General features: G+C 42.9%; 1 protein-coding gene across 1 annotated transcript in view; it reads left to right on the top strand.

The window, feature by feature from the left end:
• The first annotated feature begins 7,633 nt into the window (after positions 1–7,633).
• The window catches only part of tgs1 (trimethylguanosine synthase 1), a 32,360-nt gene continuing 19,321 nt past the window's right edge, over positions 7,634–20,672 (top strand). Inside the window, exons 1-5 of the mRNA XM_028472854.1 lie at positions 7,634–7,834; positions 15,587–15,654; positions 15,731–15,861; positions 16,561–16,651; positions 16,740–16,823. Of these exons, the coding sequence (XP_028328655.1) occupies positions 7,722–7,834; positions 15,587–15,654; positions 15,731–15,861; positions 16,561–16,651; positions 16,740–16,823 (487 nt within the window). The 5' untranslated portion in view covers positions 7,634–7,721. The remainder of the gene's footprint in view (positions 7,835–15,586; positions 15,655–15,730; positions 15,862–16,560; positions 16,652–16,739; positions 16,824–20,672) is intronic.

Here is a 20,672-nt window from a genome sequence, read left to right as displayed (position 1 = left end):
TCCAATTTATAATAATAGAAAAATACTGATTAAATGTGTTTTTAAGATTTTTTTATCTTTATTCTTTTTTCAAATTATAACACCATATACAAAACAATCTTAGACGACTGTATTCTATACTTTGACTTTCTCAAACAAAAATCTAGTTGAAATGAAATAAGTATAAAAATAGCATAAACGATATAAGGATACCTGAGCTGGTGCATCTTGTCACTTTGAGCACTAATCCTGGCAACAACAAACATTAAATGCTAATTGGAGAAAGAAAAAAAATTGTAATAGAGTCACTACACAAAAAAGGTTGGGAACCACTGATGTAATGTCACATACAATGTAGCCTCTGTCTCTGAATTTGACCAATCCTGTTGAAAATAACATATAACCAGAATTTACAGTTAATGAAACACAGACTCAATCAGACAAAAAGTGATGTTATAGGTTTTATTCACTGGTTTAAAAACTATAGCTGTAAGTTCTTCAAAATAAATGTTGCTTTTGGCATTTTTTGCTGCCAATGAAATATAGAGCAGTAGAAACAAGCTCTGGAAGAAGTCACTTATTGTGTCTAATCTAATAATTGCATGTGGAGAGCTGTTAATAATTTCTTAATCTAATGTGCCAATGGCATAGTAGTGAAAAGGGAATTTTAATGAGTGTTTAGTTAGGTACGAAAATATTTTGGTGCACCAGTACATTTTGGATAATTAGATTCCCCCTGTGTTGTGGTGAAACAAATTGTTCATGTTTAAAAAACACAAGTGCACATAAGTCAAAAATGACTTTGGCTGAATGGCTAAAAAAAAAAAATTAAATCGAGGGCGGCTCCTGGCAGGGGCAAGAAGGGGCAACGCCCCCTCAAATAAATGTAGCAGAAAAATCCATTGAAAAGGGGACACGAAGATGATATACGGTGGGTACGGAATGTATTCAGATCCCTTTAAATTTTTCACTCTGTTTCATTGCAGCCATTTGCTAAAATCAAAAAACTTTAATTTATTTCTCATTAATATGAGTGAGTACAGCCATGAGTCTTCTTGGGAATGATGCAACAAGTTTTTCACACCTGGATTTGGGGATCCTCTCCAGTTCTGTCTCAGCCCAGTCTGAGGTCCTGACCACTCTGGAAGAGGTTTTCTTCCAGGATATCGCTGTACTTGGCCGCATTCATCTGTCCTTCAATTGCAACCAGTCGTCCTGTCCCTGCAGCTGAAAAACACCCCCATAGCATGATGCTGCCACCACCATGTTTCACTGTTGGGATCGTATTGGGCAGGTGATGAGCAGTGTCCGGTTTTCTCCACACATACCGCTTAGAATTAACGCCAAAAACTTCAATCTTGGTCACATCAAACCAGAGAATCTTATTTCTCATAGTCTGTGAGTCTTTCATGTGTTTTTTGGCAAACTCTCTGCAGGCTTTCAAATGTCCTGCACTGAGGAGAGGCTTCCGTCGGGCCACTCTGCCATAAAGCCCCGACTGGTGGAGGGCTGCAGTGATAGTTGACTTTGTGGAACTTTCTCCCATCTCCCTACTGCATCTCTGGAGCTCAGCCACAGTGATCTTTGGGTTCTTCTTTACCTCTCTCACCAAGGCTCTTCTCTCACGATTGCTCAGTTTGGTTAGACGGCCAGGTCTAAGAAGAGTTATGGTCGTCCCAAACTTCTTCCATTTAAGGATTATGGAGGCCACTGTGCTCTTAGGAACCTTAGGAAGCTTAGTCTTCAGGTGGGACAACCAAGTTGGACAGGTGTGAAGGTAGAGGCCTGACTAAGGTCAATCCACTTCTCTAGTTTGGGGTTGGACACATAAGGTAGCTAACAAGACAATTCAATGAAGAAACACTGTTACTATAAACACAGGTTAAACAAAGTGCTGGAGCATGATGTGTACATATGAAGGTCCCTTCACATTTCTGACTGCCCCCTCATATATGCCTGCCTATAACCGGCCCTGAGTTAAATACTGTAATACCAACAGATTTGTAGGTTAAACAATTTAAACATTATTTTTAAGTTTAACTAAAAACAAATCAACAGGGACAAATAATGAAGAAATAGGACGTCTACGTGTGTCGGTTAGTTCTTTCTCTTCAGCTTTAGCCTACAGGTCAGGGTTTCTCAAATAGGGGTACGTGTATCCCTAGGGGTACGTGATGGCACTACAAGTGGTATTTGAGAGAGAGAGTGGAAAATTAACACATGAAAGCATTAAAAATATGTTGTTTTATAATGTGTATCTTTAGTTAAAACTGATAATACTAAATATTACCAGAAACTCACAAAATAAGAGAAAAATATACAGAATAAGAAAAAGTACAAAATACACTAAATTACACTAAACACACACACACACACACACAAATACTATTACCAGCAACACACACACAAAACGACAACACACACTAAATGAGAAAAACACACACACAACAACAAAAAAATAACAGAGAAATATCCAAAACAAGATATAGAAACAACAAAACAACACCAAAACACACACGCTGAGAAAGAATATTTTAAATAATACCAACAACACAAAAAAACTACAACAAAAACACAAAATAAGAGTAAAAAATACAGAAAAATAATTAAATGAAACACACAAAAACAACAAAATACACAAAATGACACAAAAAAACACAAAATGATGATAGAAATGATCTTGATTAGAACATGAACTGAAAAAATACAAAGATCAGTCTTGGTCCCACATCAGGCTGTACGATGACCGTAAGTAATAAAAACCATAGAAATAGATCTATTCAGCAGGCACTAAATAGTGTTTTATTCCACTTATTTACAGAATGAGATTTTTTTAAATGTGTTATCACTGATTCATTCCATCATCATACTCTAAAGTTGTTTTTTCACAGAATTTCGAGCAGTCGAACATATGGGGGTGCTTGCATTCAAAAGTGAAAAGGGGGAACTAGAGCCAAAACAGTTTGAGAACCACTGCTATAGATGAATTTTAGCTTCACAGTAAGTTACTGGAACATTCTGACAGTTTAGAATACGTGTCAAACTCAAGGCCCGGAAGCCAAATCCGGCCCTTTACAGCATCTAATTCGGCCCGCGGGAAAAAGTAAAAAATCACAGAAAAAACATCTATCGTTGAGTAAATTACAAAATAATTCATTTGTAGATGTTTTAGCCCCTCCAAATACACATGGATACAAATGTACAATATTCCCATGATTATTTTACATGATGATGACATTACATTTTTAATCTCAAACTGATGAAAAAACTAAACTTATACTTAAATAACAATTGTTCTTAATATCAAGGAAATGTAAGTTAATTTAAGTTTTAAGGTCACTAAGTCCATCCTGTTACATACATTATTTATTTAATTTGTCTTTACATCTATCATCCCTGACATTCATTACAGTGTTAAAGTCCCCGCCCCATATGATTTTGGCTGTGGGAAAGTTAGAGAACCAGGTATTCACTTTGCATTCAGTGGTTTGAAATAAAGTTGTATTCGGTTTTTTTTATCATTTGTTGCATAGATTTACCAAAATAAACACCGCATTATCATTTTCAACAATCAATATAACCAATCAACCATTAACGTCAGTGAGATATTTGATGATTTTCCCTCTGAAGTTTCCCTTTAGTATAGCAACCACTGCTGATCTATTACTACCAAATATATATATATATATTTTCCCCATAGAGGGTTTTCACTGATGTCACATTCTGGGCAGTAACCCGGATGCGCGGTCATTATGGCAGTACTCGGGGGAAAACACTACATGTTGGAGGCACATGGAGGTAACCACTGCGATGGATAAACCACAGAAAAGCTCCTCCAAATGTGTTATAGATACAAAGATATACAGAGAAGGACTTGGTCCACTATGTTTGGAAAAGTTACACTTTGTTGGTGGTGCAGATCTATTCGAGTCGGCTCCCTCGTCTTGAATCAATGACGACCCGGAGAGTCTTCTGTCTATTATGTATCCAGATATTGTCAACTACCTGTTTTTCTCGCTAAGCCCATACACGGCAGAAGACATTAAATCTTATAGATGTTTGGAAGCCTATAACCAGATGGTTTGTGGACGGGTGAGGGAGATGCAGTATCAAGTTATCAATGACAGATGTGTAGTGAAGGCCAAAGTAAGTAATGCAATAATGTCTTAATCAACCTAACCTTAAACTGTATGATATCATGATTCATGAAACCCAAGTTGTAATGTTAGCCAAGAGGTTTTCATTTCAAGGATCTCCAGTTTGATATGCATTAGTCCAACAACCCCAGGTCTACAGCACTTATCAATATCTAAGTTTAAATTCACTTACCTGACAAGAAATGGACCGAACAAATTTGGATGTTTTTCAGATTTTTGCCTCGTAGGTCCTGGTTTAGCTTTTCTAGCCACATACGCCTTCTTTCCTCTGATAACTTTTGACATTGTTTTCCCTGATTTGTTATAACTTTTGGAAGTCTATAAAACTCCAAATGTTTTTCACGGTCTGACCGATTGGTACAGCCAAAAACACGGCAATAATTCACCATTTCCTCTAAAAATTCAGGATTTGCTAGTGTGCCTGCGCTTTGTTTACCTGCTGAATATTGCCAATATAAAAATCTGCACGTTTCAAGAAAAGCAAACGAGACTTAGTCTCTGACTCCTCTGTTAGGATGAGAAAAAAAGAAGGCAGCCCCATGACACCTGTAGCAGCTTATAAATCAGTAATTTAGTCTCTTTGGCTCAGTCAAAATCAGTCATCACTGTCTTTGCTTTGGTTAGGTATTAGTTCTTTATTAAAGCCAAATATGGTCGTTAAACAAAAGTCAGGACTAACCTGGTTCTCTTTGAGCATGTTTTAGTCATTTGCAATAATCTCTCCTTCTCCTTTGATGAAGGCTCGTCCTCCCACGTCTTCCCGGCCTCGCGTGCACTGTTGACATAGGGGTACAAATTTTTTCAACTCTTACGGTCCCCTTTAGACAGGTCCTCCTTGAATCACAGGCCATGTTGCTGCAGGTGGGGGCACATACTCGCTGCCTTCCAGACAGCGTCTCTGCTCTCCCCAGAGATGAAGAGCAGGATGGTGATCCTCGGCCTGGTTCTCTCCTCCACGGCGCTGCGTCTCCCCAGGCGATGAGCGACATCAATGTCCCGCACCAGCAGGTCCTTTATGTCAGGTACGACCTTCTGACAGATTCTGATCACTTCTGCACGGATGTCGTCCTCCCGTATGGACTCAGGCACACCGTCCAGTTTCAGGTTTTGTCTTCTCATGAAGGTTTCCATTACGTCCATCCTCCTTTGCATGGCCGCGATAGGCTGCTCCACTTGAGTGACTCTCTGTTCCAAAGTATCCATTCTCGTAAGTAACAGTCTTCAAGTCCACGGTCACACATTCAAGCTTGTCCTCCAGGAAAGTGATTCTGCTTTCAATGGCATCAGCTCTATTGTTACTAAGTGTCTTAAACCTGCGTCAACATAGCGGGGTTCAGTTCAATTTCACAGGCTTTCTTTTTGGTCGCCAAGGATTTGGATGGTGTAACAGGCAGCGGGGAAAAGTCCTCTTCAATATTGTCCTAACCACCTGCAGTCTGAGCGTAATCATGGTCACCAGCGGCAAACGACTGTGCATCTGCCCCGCGTTGTTGTGAGTTCGGTCTCTTCGTGCCGCCTCTTGAATCCACACTCACTCGTTGACTGCGTGGGAGAATTGCAACACAGTTTGGTGAGAAGCGAGTAAAATAAAAGTTCCTTTTGTTACTTTTACTTTTTTCGTAAGTTTGGTGCCTTGTGTCCTCACGCACTCTGGCTCAGGCAGCCATCTTTGGCGTCCACCGCCCGTGAAAGAATTGGGCAATGACAAGTCTTTTCACACCCTCGGAAATCTCGCTCTCGTTCAGTTCTTGCGCATTAGGTCAAAGTCAAGAGAGATAAACTCGCCATGGCTGGCTGCAAATCTGACAGAGATTTAGATTGTTTTACCCGTTTCAGAGTTGATTCCTTTAAAGTATTTTTGGGTAAGCATGGTATAGGTCTCCAAGTCAGAAATGCTGAGTTAGCTGCTAAAGCTAATGCTGAACACAAGCTAAAAATTCAGGTTTCCCTCTTGACAATTCAACTATCGGGCGAGAACTGAACGAGAGCGAGATTTTGGAGTGTGAAAAGGCTACATTATTAAAACACCTGGGCCCTATGCTACGAATCAAGATAATTAGATCCTGGATTAATCTCTGTTAGAGGGCTTCAACTAACCAAACATTTCCTGTCAGAGAGGAGCTGTCTCACAACAGTCAGTCACAACTTTAAGCCAAGTGTTTTCAGCCTGAGTACGTGCACTTCACATGAAAGGGGTGGAGTTTGCAGCGTCTGACCAACTACTATAATGGAGAAAACTGACAGAGCGAGCATCTTCAGAGGAGGAACAGCTTGTAATCTTAAATAAATATAATTAATTTAAATCCATGATGACAGTAAAAAGTAACAGTAGTGCTGCGCACCAGGAGGCGGACCTTTTATACTCCCTCAGATTTGATCCACTTTATAACTTGGTCTGACCAGGTTAGGTGTTGCTTAAGTTTAAATTGATGAATAATTAAAATCCATAATTCAGAACAAAAACAACACTGTTGTTTCAGAAAAGGCAGGAATGAAAGAACCCAGGCAGAAAGCTGTTGACACTGTTAATGCTTAAAAGCGTGAGATTATTTATCATATTAATACATTGGATCATGGGATATCCCGTTCAATGGATTAATATCAGAAATAATGTGACGCTTTTAAGCACTCACAGAGTCAGCTGATGACGCCTGTGTCTCAATCCATATGTGCGGATGAGTGAAGTCATGTATTAATTCATTGAATTAATATATGACTAATATATGAAAAGTTTGCACATACGATCAAGACACAGGCTACATCAGCTGATTGTAGATCAGTCCATCAGATCTTTCCTAAAGGATGTCATCGGTAAATGAAAGGACTGCATTGATGTCTACAGATCTACACAGTGACGTGTTCACACATCACCTTTTATTGGACAACTCGCTTTCTAAGAGAAGATTGGTCAGGAGGTGGGACTTCATCACTTGCTAAAATCCAGAGCAAAACCTGCTCTCGACCAGGCAGCGTAAGTTACCATGGTGATTTAGCTCCGTAAAATGTTAGCGAGCTTCATAGTCCAGCACACCCTGATTTAATCCTGCAAGTTAGCACAATAAGAGGTAATCAAGATTTGTAACATACCCCCAAAAGATGCATGCGCAGTTCCAGAGTGTGAAAAGGCTTATAGGAACACATTCTGAGCTGAGAGTGAAATATATTTCTCACTGCCTTCACATTTGAACCTCCATTTTCATTTTCAGCATGTTATTATTATTTCCATTGTTCTTTTATTCATTTCACAGCCTCTATAAGCTGAGCTGTGCTCTCACGTTTACACGTTTTAGTTTAGCACCTTCTTCACACAAGCCCTGGTCAACAGCACGTTTGCCACGACGCACTGCAGCTATGTGCCCAAACATCTGGTACTTGAAGCACCTAGGAGGAAAATAATAATGCACTGTGAATGTTTGTCTTGTGTTTACTTTCTAAGTGCTATGGGCCTCCAAAGCCACCGTAGCGTGGTGTGGGCGTGGTTTGTAGGAGGTGTGGTCTGTAGCTGCAGCTGCTAGCTAGCTAGGCTCATCTCGTGCTTGGCACTGTGTGCTGCTTTTCTGGGGCTTTACAAGCTGTGGTCCAGCCATGATGCTGGAGCGCAGCAGGGTGCAGCTACTGGCGGAGCTTCTCCTCTCCCACACCCACTCAGAGGAATCTACACTGACCGTCTGTTGCCGCTGCTCCAGAGCCTTTATTCAGTAAGTCACGAGCCAGCTTGGTACTCTAAAACTACCTGTAGTGCAATGTAAACAACAGCAAACTACGGGTTTCTCATGTCACGCACTCAGTTATCACTTCTCTCATATTAGGAATTGCATTAAATTGCATAATAAATTGAATTATTAGTTATTTAATAATAATATACTCTCTCTCTCTCTCTCTCTGTGGCTCGCTCTCTGTCTCTCTCTGTCTCTCTCTCCTCTCTCCTCTCTCTCCTCTCTCTGTTCTCTCTCTCTGTTCTCTCTCTCTGCTCTCTCTCTGTTCTCTCTCTCTGTTCTCTCTCTCTGTTCTCTCTCTCTGTTCTCTCTCTGTTCTCTCTCTCTGTGTGTGACGTACTGTTTTAATTATTAGATTTAGCTAATAATAATCAACATTAAAATCTCCCATTAGAATGCATTTTTTGAAATGTTTTTTTCTTATTTTTATATGTTTAATTAATAGAAACACTTTTAGGTCTATAATACAGACCTCCTGCTAACAACAAAATTGTTTCTTCATTCCACATTTTGATCAGGTTTATTGATTGTTTTTATCCACTTAATTTATATTAACCTAATTTAAATGATCCCGATGACATTATTCCAGACCGTAATGATTAGACAAAAATAAATGGAGGCAAATTATTTCACCATTGGGGGGTCAGAATATTTGACAGTATCAGAAGTTATCATTAACCTACGATGTTTCAGACTCTACAATCCCTGACATCGTTGGTCTCGTCCACAACAGTAGAACAACTTTCATTCCTATTAAGGTTAATCGTTCAGCATTAGTTGCCCAGCAACAGCCTTGTCTCTCTGCCGCCAGTTCTGGAACTACTTGTTTTGTTGGAGCCAAATACAAGATGAAATGTGTGTACAGCATAGTCATGCATGCTAATTAATATAATAATAATTAAAAAAAACCTTCTCAATGAAGACAATACAGTGAATTAAATTCTATACAGTTAAAATTCTATAGAAAAATATTTGATGTGATTTATATTGATCATGTAAATGGAAACTTGAAAATTGTTTAAAATGAAATAAATTGACATCAAGAAATAAAACAGTATCTTGCATCTTCAAATTCTTACACATCTCAGTTTACATGAACACAATGTTATATAAAGAAGATTTTTTTAGTTAATGTATTTGAAAGTTTACAAAAAGTAACTTGAATTTGATAACACATGATCATGTGATCAACACATGCTAATTACTTATTTCTGCCACATAAAGCATATTTAACATGTACATTGGTGGTTAAATTAATCTGTTCTCACACAAAAATCTTCTTTTTCTTCCAGAATAGTGTTTTTGTTGGTTTAGTTTCTTACCAGGGATTTAAAACTTAAGGTTAGTCACAGGTGCAGGAAAGTTGATGATCTGTAGATGTTGCAGGAGGTGAAGTAGGAAGGTGCTGAGTCATTCATTGCACATGATTTATTTTAGGTTAACAAATTGTTATGTTTTGATTTTATTTGTCATTATTAGCCTTTGTAAAAAAAAAAAAAAAAACAGCAAAAAAACTATTTATTTCAGTAGTTTTTTAAAGCTATAGGGAGCCATTGCAAAAGAGTCAAAGGGCCACATTAGGCCCCAGAGCCACAGGTTGCAGACACATGCCCTGGGAGAACCACAGCTGAACATCTGGCCTGGTGTCATGGTCCATCAGTTCTAGGGATGTAACGATTAATCGTAAGGCAGTTAAAAATCGATTCATACTGTAGGTATCACGGTTGATATCGACTTTGACAATTGAATCGCAGTACTTTTTTTAACCAGCTATCTGGAAGTGTAGGCGGCGGGCGGAGTCTGCTAATACTTTCTTTCTGGCTGCCTTCTACTCTTAAATATGTTAATAAATGATTCATTACCCCTTTAGCACCGAAAGAATATCTGTAATATTACTTGAATATCTGCAAAAGTCATGTTTTTCTATTAGTCTGTCTGCTAGCATAGCTTTTCTTCTTCACTGCTAGAATATCTGCATGCCAACCGACCACTGTGTTACCAGCGCCCTCTACTGGTCCAAACAAATATGACGTAAATCAGTGCAATGACGTTTTGTTTTTTTTTTAAAGTCCAATTGTTAAGGCACAAAATACATTTTCAGTTGCACTTTTAAAAGAAAAACTATTATGCAGTTTTGCATTGTTTATTATAGAACCAGAATTTAAATTAATAGGCTTCATTTTCATTTGTATTATTCCTTTATTTATTTAATTCAAGATTCACTTTTAGTTAAATTGCATTGTTTTGAATAGTTTATCAAGGAATTCTTTTGACAATGAAAAAAAAAGGAAAATAATACAGTATTTTCTAATTTTTTCCCAAAAAAAAAATTGTCTACAGTCCCATTTTGTAAATGAAAAAATCGTGAGAGAATCGTATCGTGAAACCCAGTATCGTGAATCGAATCGTATTGGGAGTTGAGTGAATCGTTACATCTCTAATCAGTTCTAATCCCTCCATGCTGATTTTGATGAACTTGTACGGTCTATCACTGTTCGGGTGGTTTTTCCTTTACTGCTGCCCTCAATATGAGTGTGCACTCGGTGAAGGACTCGTTATGTCTGGCTCCGTTCGTGGACCGCGCGCACTCCAAAGGAGCACATTGGTGTTTATACCCGCTGCAAAGTTTTGTGAGCATGCACCGTCTCCTCACCCGCAGCACTGCGGTCAAGCCAGCCTCGACTCCGAAATCCTTGGTCAACCTCGCCATCAATTTGCAGTGCCTGTTTATAGACGGTTTTATGGTAATCCCGCAGCGCGGAGAGAAAGATAGAGAAGTTCACTTTGTGGGATGTGACGAAGCGCTCATCCGCTTCGTATGAAATAAGGTCGCCCTATACGAACTCGCACGGATGCGACCAGATTGAATTTTCACTCGCACACTGAAAAAATACTCGCATATGCGACCATTTTGGTTGCAGTCTCGAGCCCTGCTTAAGAATTGTGTGCGTGTCTGAGCAGATCGATTGTAAGCTGTATGCCGTTTTGAATGATTGGCAAAATAAACATTATAGTCCATATTGACAGGTGGACAGTGGAGGTGGAGTGCACACACATGCGCGTTTCTGTGTCCTGTCCTGAAATGGACAGAAGTGTCCGCTGCGGAAGTAAACGGGAGTGCATCACTCCGCTGTAGGACTCTCTATTTTAACATGCTCATACTCGTGTGTGTGTGTGTTGTGTCCTTTATGAAGGTACAAATAAAGGTCAGACTGCACCGCCATCTTTGTTTTGGGTGGACGACGCATCGGCACGCATATTTTGCTTTGACTTCACTGATTACGTTGACGCGTTGTCCCGGCCCTAGTTAATAATAAATGGGTCAGTTTTTCTCATACCTACTGTTGCTGACTATTGTTCTCTGTTTGAGTAACATCACTTGATCAAGCCTTTTCTAACATTCCACACTACTAAAAAAGTAATAAAAGTATGTATGATTCGTGCTGATATCATATCGATATCGGCCAATATTCAAGGCTGCAATATCTTGTATCGTATCTAGAGATGTAACAATTAATCGTAAGGCAGTTAAAAATTGATTCATAGGTATCACGATTCATATCGATTTTCTGAACATTGAATCACAGTACTTTTTTTTAAACAGCAGAGGGCGCCTTATATTTATCCTTCTTTGTCCAAATGCTGAGGCGGCGGGCGAATCTACTACTTACTTCTTTCTGGCCGCCTTCTACTCTTTAAACATGTTCATAAATGATTCCTTACCCCTGTAGCAATGAAAGAATATCTGTAATATTACGTGAACATCTGTAAAAGTCATGTTTTTCTATTAGCTCTGTCTGCTAGCATAGCATCTCTTCTTCACTGCACAGAATAGCTGCATGCCAACCGACCACTCGGTTACCAGCGCCCTCTGCTGGTCCAAACAAATATCTGACGTAAATACAAATGCAGACTGTTTTTTTTTTTTAAAGTCCATTTGTTAAGGCACAAAATACATTTTCAGTTGTACTTTTTTTTTTTTTACCTTGTCTACACATGCTGTCGAAGGTTAACACTACAAGAAGTGCAATCTTTTAACAGCAATGCATATTTTATTATTGCAATTAAATAAATTTATTTATTTCATTGCATAATTGTGACCGTCACCAGCCCTCCCTAGGGAAGGGTAAGAAATACTTTATTAAAGGGAGGATGTAAAAGAGAGAGGGCAGTGTTACACCAAGGTGAGGGGTTGGAGGGGGGTGGGGAAGTTAACAGGGAAGAGGGATACAAGATAGGATATAGAATGAGTGGGGAATAGTTGTTAGGTTTTAAGTGATGCGATGTGAAATTGTGGTTGTGTATATTGTGCTTATTGTTGTGTTGTCAAGCCAGTTTGGTGACCAGTGTGTGGTTTAGGAATAATGGTGGTGGCTGTGAACAGAGGAAGAGGTGAGTGGAAATTCCATAAAACAGGTATTTGGGAACAACGTGTCTAAGGTTGAGCCCAGTATGAGTGTTATCCCACAGCCCAAGGCCAGTGCATCCATGACAAGAGCCGCCCCCGGGCCCGAAGAAGCAGTCAGGCCAGCAGCAAGAGCAGGCAGCCTAAGGGCCCCCGGCGACCACCCCACGGCCAAGCAGCCCCCCGAACGCCCCCAAGATCCCAAGCCGAGAGGCAGCCATCGCCCCCCCCATACACACCCGAGAAAGCCCCAAGGAGCCAAGGACCCAGCGCACCACGCCACCGATCCCACCCCCAACCCCCAGACCCCCCACCCCATCGGCCCCCCCACCCCACCCCCGCGCCCAACCCCCGAGGGGAGGGCCCAGAGAACTCCCTGCCCGGGCCCCAGCGGAGGAGCCGAAGCCCACGCCCAGCAGACGACCAGAGCCGCGCCGAACAGGCAGCCAGCGGGCACCCGCCGGCGAGCCCAGAGCCAGCAGGGGCCCGACCCCAGGCCGGAAGGACCCGCAACGGATGCAGCACCAGGAGCAGCCCGCTCAGGGAGGACGACCACACCCCAAGCCGCATAAGGCACCAGGGGGCCGCCGGGGGGGACTCCCGGCGGCCCCCAGGCACCCCAACCTAGCCCCCCCTGGCGCCCCAGATCACCCCTCGCTGATGCCGCCCGCGCCACCAGCTTCAGTTTTCTTTTTTTTTTTTTTTTTTTTTTTAAAGCCAGGGCCCCCCCAAGGGCCAAGCCAGACCGCCCCACCGGGATGTGGCCCCCTATTCCGGCCCCCGACACCCTACCTCACGGGGCACTGCCCAAGCAGGGGCCGTACCAGTAGGTACGCAAGGGCGCGGCACGCGCCACCCGCCCCGAAAGACCCCCGCCAGGACCGGCCCGGCCAGCAGGCCAAGCACCCCGGGCCCCAGGAGCACCCCCCGGGACCAGGACCCCCCAAGGGCAAGCCCCCGGGCCAAGCCCCCCGGGACGCACCCCCCCCCCCCGCCCAGGACCCAGCCACGGCCCAGCAGGACCGCACAGCCCCGGACAGCCCAAGGCCAGCAGCCCAGGGCCCGCCGCCCCCCGGACAGCGCCAGCCACGGAGCAGCGCCCCCCACCGGCCCGTGAGCAACGGAGGCACCCCAATGGCACACATCAAGTGCGGGACAGCAGCCCCCAGCCAAAGATGCCCCGGACCCACCCACCAGTCCGCAAACGGCAGGACAGACCCACCAGGCGGCCGACAGCAACCTCCACCACCGGAACAGCTAGCGCCGCCCCCCCAGTAAACAGCATCACTCCGAGGCGCCAAGCAACCCCGCCCCAACCCCGGCGAGGACACCAGCACACCCCAGCACACCCACCCCCAAACCGGCGAGGCAGGCCGCCCCGGGTCCGCACACCGCGGGGCCCGCCCCCACGGCCACCAGGAGACGAACAAGCACCCAGCCACACCCAAGGGGAGGAAGCACCCCCGCGCCCCACCAGGCCGACACCGCCCGGAAAGACCCCGCAAGGAGAGACCCCAGCAAAGCCCCCCCGAGACCCACCGCCACGCCCGACCGCACCATCCTGATGTATTTTTACTCTAAGCAGTGGCCCGGCCACCAACAGAGGAGCCAGGCCCCCACCGGAGAGGCCCAAATATGTGAACCAACCCACCACCCTGTTATGGTGCCTCTCCATTCCCCAATGGAGAGGCACTTCCCTATCCCCTGTGTGAATGTGTGTGTTTAGTGAATGTATTGGGGTGTAATTAAAAGAAGGGGGAAGGAGGGAGCGGTGCTCCCCATCCTGCCTCTGTGGATATATGTGTATGTGGTGTAATAGGCCGGAGGGTGTAGGTGAGTACACCCTCCGGGGGGTGGCATGTTGAGGTGCGATTAAAATTGGAGGGATTAGTATGGTAACTAGAGGTGGGAGTGCCGCCCCCACGCCACTACATAGTGACACAGGTGGCGGCCCCCTCCACCCCCAGTCCCACCATCCAGCCCCCCAAGGGTTGGGTATGGGTGTGTGGTGCATTCTGTGAATGAGCCAGACCAGCTGGGAGTGAGGTGAAGTGTACATGTAGGAGGCCTGTCTGGTGTGAGCCGGGCCCGTCCGCATGGCCCACCCCCGGGCGCAGCCAGGCACCAACCCCATCCCCCGGTGCTCCAGGGGGCGACCCCCGCCGCACGCCGGCCCAGAGCGACGCCCCCCCGCCGCCAAGGAGGGCGGCCGAGCAGGGGGGAGGCCCGTGCCCGCACCAGGGCCAGCACAGGCCCACCCGGCGCCACGATATAACATCTCCACCGGGAGGCGGCCCCGGCCCCCCCGACGAAAGAGGACACCATCTACCGCCAAGCAGGGCCACCCCGCCAGCCACGGACCGGCAAGCCCGAGTACCGAAGCACCCCCAGCCCGGTACCGCCATCCCACACCAACGGCGCCAGTAGAGCCCCCCCCCCCCCCCCCCCCCCCACGGAGGCGATCCCCGACGACCCACGCACCGGCGCGAGACACCCCCCGACGCCAGCACCCCCGGACGAGCGGGCCCCAGGCCACCAGCCACCCCGCCCAAGGCTGCGCAGCGCCGCCACGCGCCGCGGCCGGTCCCCGGTCAGATGACAGGAGAGCACGCCCCCGGACACCCAGACCACGGATCCACCCCCGTGACGCCCCCGCCCCGGAATGGCGCCCACGGCGCCCGGTGCACCCAGCCAGCAGACCAGCCAATCCCGACGCGGATCCACCAGGCCAAGAGCCACGCGCCGCGCCCCTGCACCCACCCAACACGACCCCCGGGAGGCCCCATAGCACCCCCCACCCTAGCCGTAACAGTTGTACTTTTAAAAAGAAAAAACTTTTATGTAGTTTTGCATTGTTTACTATAGAACCAGAATTTAAATTAATAGGCTTCTTCATTTGTATTATTCCTTATTTATTTCATTCAAGATTTATTTTTAGTTAAATTGCATTGTTTTGAATAGTTTATCAAGGGATTCTTTTGACAATGAAAATAAAAGGGAAATAGTACAGTATTTTTTGTTTTGTTTCTCCAAAAAAAATAAAGGAATATTTTTCTATCATTATTTGTCTACGATCCCATTTTGTAAAATAAATCGTGAGAGAATCGTATCGTGAACCCAGTATCATGAATCAAATCATATTGGAGTGAGTGAATCATTACATCCCTAATCATATCGGAAGTGAAAAAGTTGTATCGGGACATCCCTAATTTTAAGACGACTAATTTTAGTCTTTGGAAACATTAGCTGATTGTTTTTGAGTTGATGTTACTGTAAGATTTTATGGGTAATGATTTGAACATTTCTCTCTTCTCGTGGTTGTCTTTCAGGGATCGAGAGCTGTATCGTTCTGATAACAAACTACTTCTCTCAGAACAGGCTGACCCCGAAGCTCAAGGTCGGTTACACAATTCAGGAAGAAGTGGCGATGAACTTTGGAAAGACAATTTTGGGAAATATTTTCTAATTCACAGAGGCAGATGATGATGATGATGATGAGGAGGAAGAGGTTTTGGATGAAGAGTCCCAGCTCATGTCCATGATGGGTCTGCCGTTGGCCTTTGCCAGCTCCTCTGAGCAGAGAAGAGCAGTTAGGCAGAAGAAGGTAAAGTGGCTTGTTCTGTTGCTCTGTCTGAGACATTCTTCATGTCTTACAGTGCTTTCTCCACAGTCCAATAACGTGTAGTCCATGCATGTGCATTTGAATGTGTGCACTCGTTAGAATACTTGGGCATTAATGAAGAAACATGAAGAACCAGAATCTTTCCATTTCCTGAAGAAAATGCAAGTGAAGATGCAGGTGCTGGACCACGTCACACTGCATTAGCTTAGCATAAGCTTAGCAATAGAATTAGCCTAGCATTAGCATTAACCCAGCAATGGCATTTTCCTAGCATTAGCATTGGTCTAGCATTCGCCTAGCAATAGCTCTAACTGAGCATTAGCTGAACATTAACAATAAAGTTAAAAAGGTTGAAATGGGTTGAAGGCAGTAGCTGAACATGTTAAAGGTCTAATCGGTTGAAGAATAGCTGGGGATGAAGGGCTTGAAAGTTGAAAAAACTGAAATTTTCAATAGCAATGAATGGAAAAGAAAAAATTTAATAAGTAAAAAAGTTTAAAAGTTACAAATAATAAAAGTACAAGCATACATCTCGGGAACTTTCTGAATTTTTTGATAGCTTAGTTGTCAAAATCGGATAAATGTTGTGGAGTAGTTGGTGCAGATGGAAGAAAAAATGGATAACAAGAGAAAGGATGCCTCCTGCATCCTTACTAATGAATGTGCTGGTGTTTTTGACAGGCCATGGAAACCGGCAGGAATCTCACACAGTTCTGGGACGAGTCAGCTGATGAGGAAGATCGCCAAGAAAGTCTACCTGTTGATGTTCAAAGTAAGAAGAGGTGGTTACACAATACATTAAACATACACTATTAGATTGGCTTGAGTCATCAATTGTATTTTTTTCCTTCATGATATAGTTGACAGTAATGATAAAAAAGAAACGATTGTTCAACTTGATGTGGCAGAAGATACTCGGGACAATGGCTGGGAGAGCTACTGGGGTAAGAAAACCACTATTTCCCAACAAATGTCCTTAAAGTGTCCCTAAATTGGAGGAAACCCTCCTCTCAGCTTTTACAGGAGGGGCGGAGCCAACAGTGAAAGTTGGTGACACGCGATAATCCGTCTCAGCCAATAGCGAAATTCAGTTGTAATAGCCGGCGTTCAACCCTTAGAGGGCAGTGACTCTGACATTTTACAAGTAAATACGTAAATTTAAAATACTTATTAAATATTAAAAGTTGGACTAGAATCAATCAACAGCACTACTTAATACCCAAACACATACTGTATGTATTCAGCAGAAAAAATGGGGTATGGACATTTCTCAAAATCAGCCATCGGTCAAAAAAAAAAAATAAATTATTTTTTTTTGGAACATCAGCAACCCTCCGTAAGGAAGGGTAAGAAACACTTTATTATAGGGACGATATAAAAAAAGAGGGCAGTGTTACACCTAAGTTAGGGGGAAGAGAACAGGGAGGAGAGACTCAAGGTAGGGAATGGAAAGGGTGGGAAAGAGTTGATTATTATAAAGTGAGAGTGAGATGTGATGTTGTAGTGCATATGGTGACGAGTGTGAAGCTTAGGTATAATAATGGTGGTGGCTGTGAACAGAGGGAAGGAGTAAATGGTTATACCTAAAACAGGTATTTAGTTTAAACCCACTACTTGTGTATTGTTGTCGTGTTTTACTGCTACTTACCCGTCCTGTACTTTTTGTTTTACTTGGTTGTGTACGGGTATATTTAAAGTTCAATAAATGTAGAGTTCTATTGGTGTATTTAATTTGTAATATATACATTTATATCATATAAGTGTTTCAATTGTCTTTCATAATCAATGCGCTTTAAAATAAAAAAGTACATCAAATATCGGCTTTAGATATCGGCCATCGATATCGGCCTTTGAAAATCCCATATCGGTCGACCTTGAGTTTTGGGGTTTAGTTATTCTTTAACAAAGTCTTGTTCTGATGCGACTCAATGAATTTGTAGACCTATTTGTTACAGTCTATTGAAAACGATGATCTGATTTTACCATCAGATCTAACGCTACAGAAAAATAAGATGCGACAATCACACGTGATGTTTCTGACAAAAATAAAATACATATTCTCCAGTTAACTGACATTGCATCGTCAGTATTCGGAGCACATTTACCAGTTTGCATGAGATTGATTGTAGCCCAGTTATCAGGCTCCGATATTGACTTAAGTCCTTAAGACAGACCGGCTGGTGTCCTGGTGCAGCCAGAACAACCTGGAGCTCAATGCTTTAAAGACAGTGGAGATGATAGCAGACTTCAGGAAGAACCCAGCCCCCCTCACCCCCTCACCCTGGGAGACTCTACAGTGAGCTCTGTAGAGTACTTCTGCTTCCTGGGGACCATCATCACTCAGGACCTCAAGTGGGAGCTGAACATCAGCTCCCTTATCAAAAAAGCTCAGCAGAGGATGTACTTTTTGCGGCAGCTGAAGAAGTTCAGTCTGCCAACAAAGATGATGGTGAACTTCTACAGCTCCATCATCCAGTCCATCCTCTGCTCCTCCATCACCATCTGGTACGCTGCAGCTACGGCCAAGGACAAGGCCAGACTGCAGCGTATCATCCACTCTGCAGAGAAGGTCATCGGCTGCAATCTGCCCTCCCTCCAGGACCTGTACGCCTCCAGGATTTTGAGGCGTGCAGGAAAGATTGTGGCCGACCCCTCCCACCCCGGTCATAAACTGTTTCAATCTCTCCCTTCTGGTAGGAGGTTTCGGTCCATCAGGACCAGAACCTCCAGACACAAAAACAGCTTCTTTCCCTCTGCCACCATCCACATGACCACACCCCAAGTCACCCACCGAACCCCCCCCCCCCCCCCACCCGATCACCTCCACCAGCTTGATACCTGCTGCACTGTATATATATATTTATATTTATATTTATCCTATTTATCCTTTATTCTCTATCTATCCTTTATTTATCCCTCATCCTTTATATTTATCATTATTATTATTATTATTGTTGCTGGGTTGTGCTTTGTTGTTCTGTTTTTATTTCTTTTATTTCTTTTTGTTGCTTGTTTTGTGCACCAACCACCAAGTCAAATTCCTTGTACTGTCCTCAAAACTGTACATGGCAAATAAAACATTTCTGATTCTGATTCTGATTCTGATTCAATATACAGTTTGGTCCATAAATATTTGGACAGACATTTTTTTTCTTATTTTGGTTCTTTACAGTACTAAAATGAATTTTAACTTAAACAATTCAGATGCAGTGTACAGCATGCATGCTGGTGAATAGTTGACGTACGTGGCGCACCGTAGTTGAAGTAACAATTGACAATGACTCAAGATATGATGTTTGCAAAATGTTTTAGTGTCAATATTAGGTTTTGCTGCAACAAGTAGTGGCTGAAATATCAGGTCATTAATTTTAAATATAATTTTAAAATAAGACGTAACAAAAATGTTTAAATAACAGCAAAGCATAACAACAGGTTACATGTATTCTGTTTTTTATTTTGCAGAAATGCTGTACTTGAATTAAGTTAACAGTAGCATAACCAACTTAGCATCTGCATTGCTTCACGGGATGGAATTAAATTTGGAGGGTCCAGTTTTTATAGTGGGGTCTCCTAACCCTCTTCCCCTGGTCAGGGGTCTGCAACCTTTACTCTACAAGGAAACATTTAACTTCATCTCACCTGGATTAAAGTCCTTCTGGAGCTGAAAAATACATCTTCTCAATGAAAACAATACAGTGAATTAAATTATATACAGTTAACATTATATAGAGTAATGTTTGATTTAATTTGACTTGATTTTTATTTTTCATGTAAATGGAAACAGTTTAAAATAAAAATAAATTGACATCAAGATACAGTATTTTACATCTTCAAATTCTTACACATCTCAGTTTACATGAACACAATGTTATATAAAGAACATTAATGTATTTGAAAGGCTACAAAAATAACTTAAATTTGATTAGCACATGATCATGTGATCAACACATGCCAATTGCTCATTTCTGCCACACATAAAACATACATATTTAACCTGCACCTTGGTGGTTTCAATTAATCTGTTCCCACACAATTAAAATCTCTATTGTAAAATCCCAGAATAGTGTTTTTGTTGGTTTAGTTTCTTACCAGGATTTAAACTTAAGGTTAGTCACAGGTGCAGGAAAGTTGATGATCTGTAGATGTTGTAGGAAGTGCTGAGTCATTGCACAACGTGATTTATTTTAGATTAACAAATTGTTACATCTTGATTTTATTCGATAAGCACCCCCACATGTGCTCACTAAGCTCTGTGAGCTCAGCGCGCTATACCCCCCACCCCACGTCCAACGTCACGCCCCCCATGCGCTCTGTTGCTCCTTGTGCCCGGACGCAAAAACAAGAGATGCTTTAGTTTGGTGGTTTTTGCAAGAAAAAATTTGTAAAGAAAAAAAAAAAGTTTGCTACTAAATCACTTGCCCTGCAATCAAGAGAATGTCCTAATGGTTTGTCATTCACATTTAATGTTATGAACTTATTATTGACATTCTAAAACAGGGATGGCAACTCTATCGCAGTGGGGTCCACAAATATGTCATTCTATCTGATCCAAGGGCCACATTTTCAACATTAATGTCAGCATTTAGAATAATGACCAATCAGATCTCAGCATTAATAAAGGAGGGGAAGGGTTTTTTTGTCTGTGGTTTTGTCAGTTTTTAATTGTTTTGTGTTATTTAAATCAATATGTGTGTTTTTGTCGTGTTCTTTTTGTAATTGTGTTTTTTCTGCATTTTGGTGTCTATTTCTGCATTTTTTATGTTGTTTTTTTGTATTTTCCATTTTGCGCAGTT

Source organism: Gouania willdenowi, chromosome 17 (genome assembly GCF_900634775.1).
Source record: "Gouania willdenowi chromosome 17, fGouWil2.1, whole genome shotgun sequence".
Taxonomy (NCBI): domain Eukaryota; kingdom Metazoa; phylum Chordata; class Actinopteri; order Blenniiformes; family Gobiesocidae; genus Gouania; species Gouania willdenowi.
The sequence above is the reverse complement of the archived record's forward strand: the minus strand, read 5'-3'. Positions and strand labels throughout refer to the sequence as shown.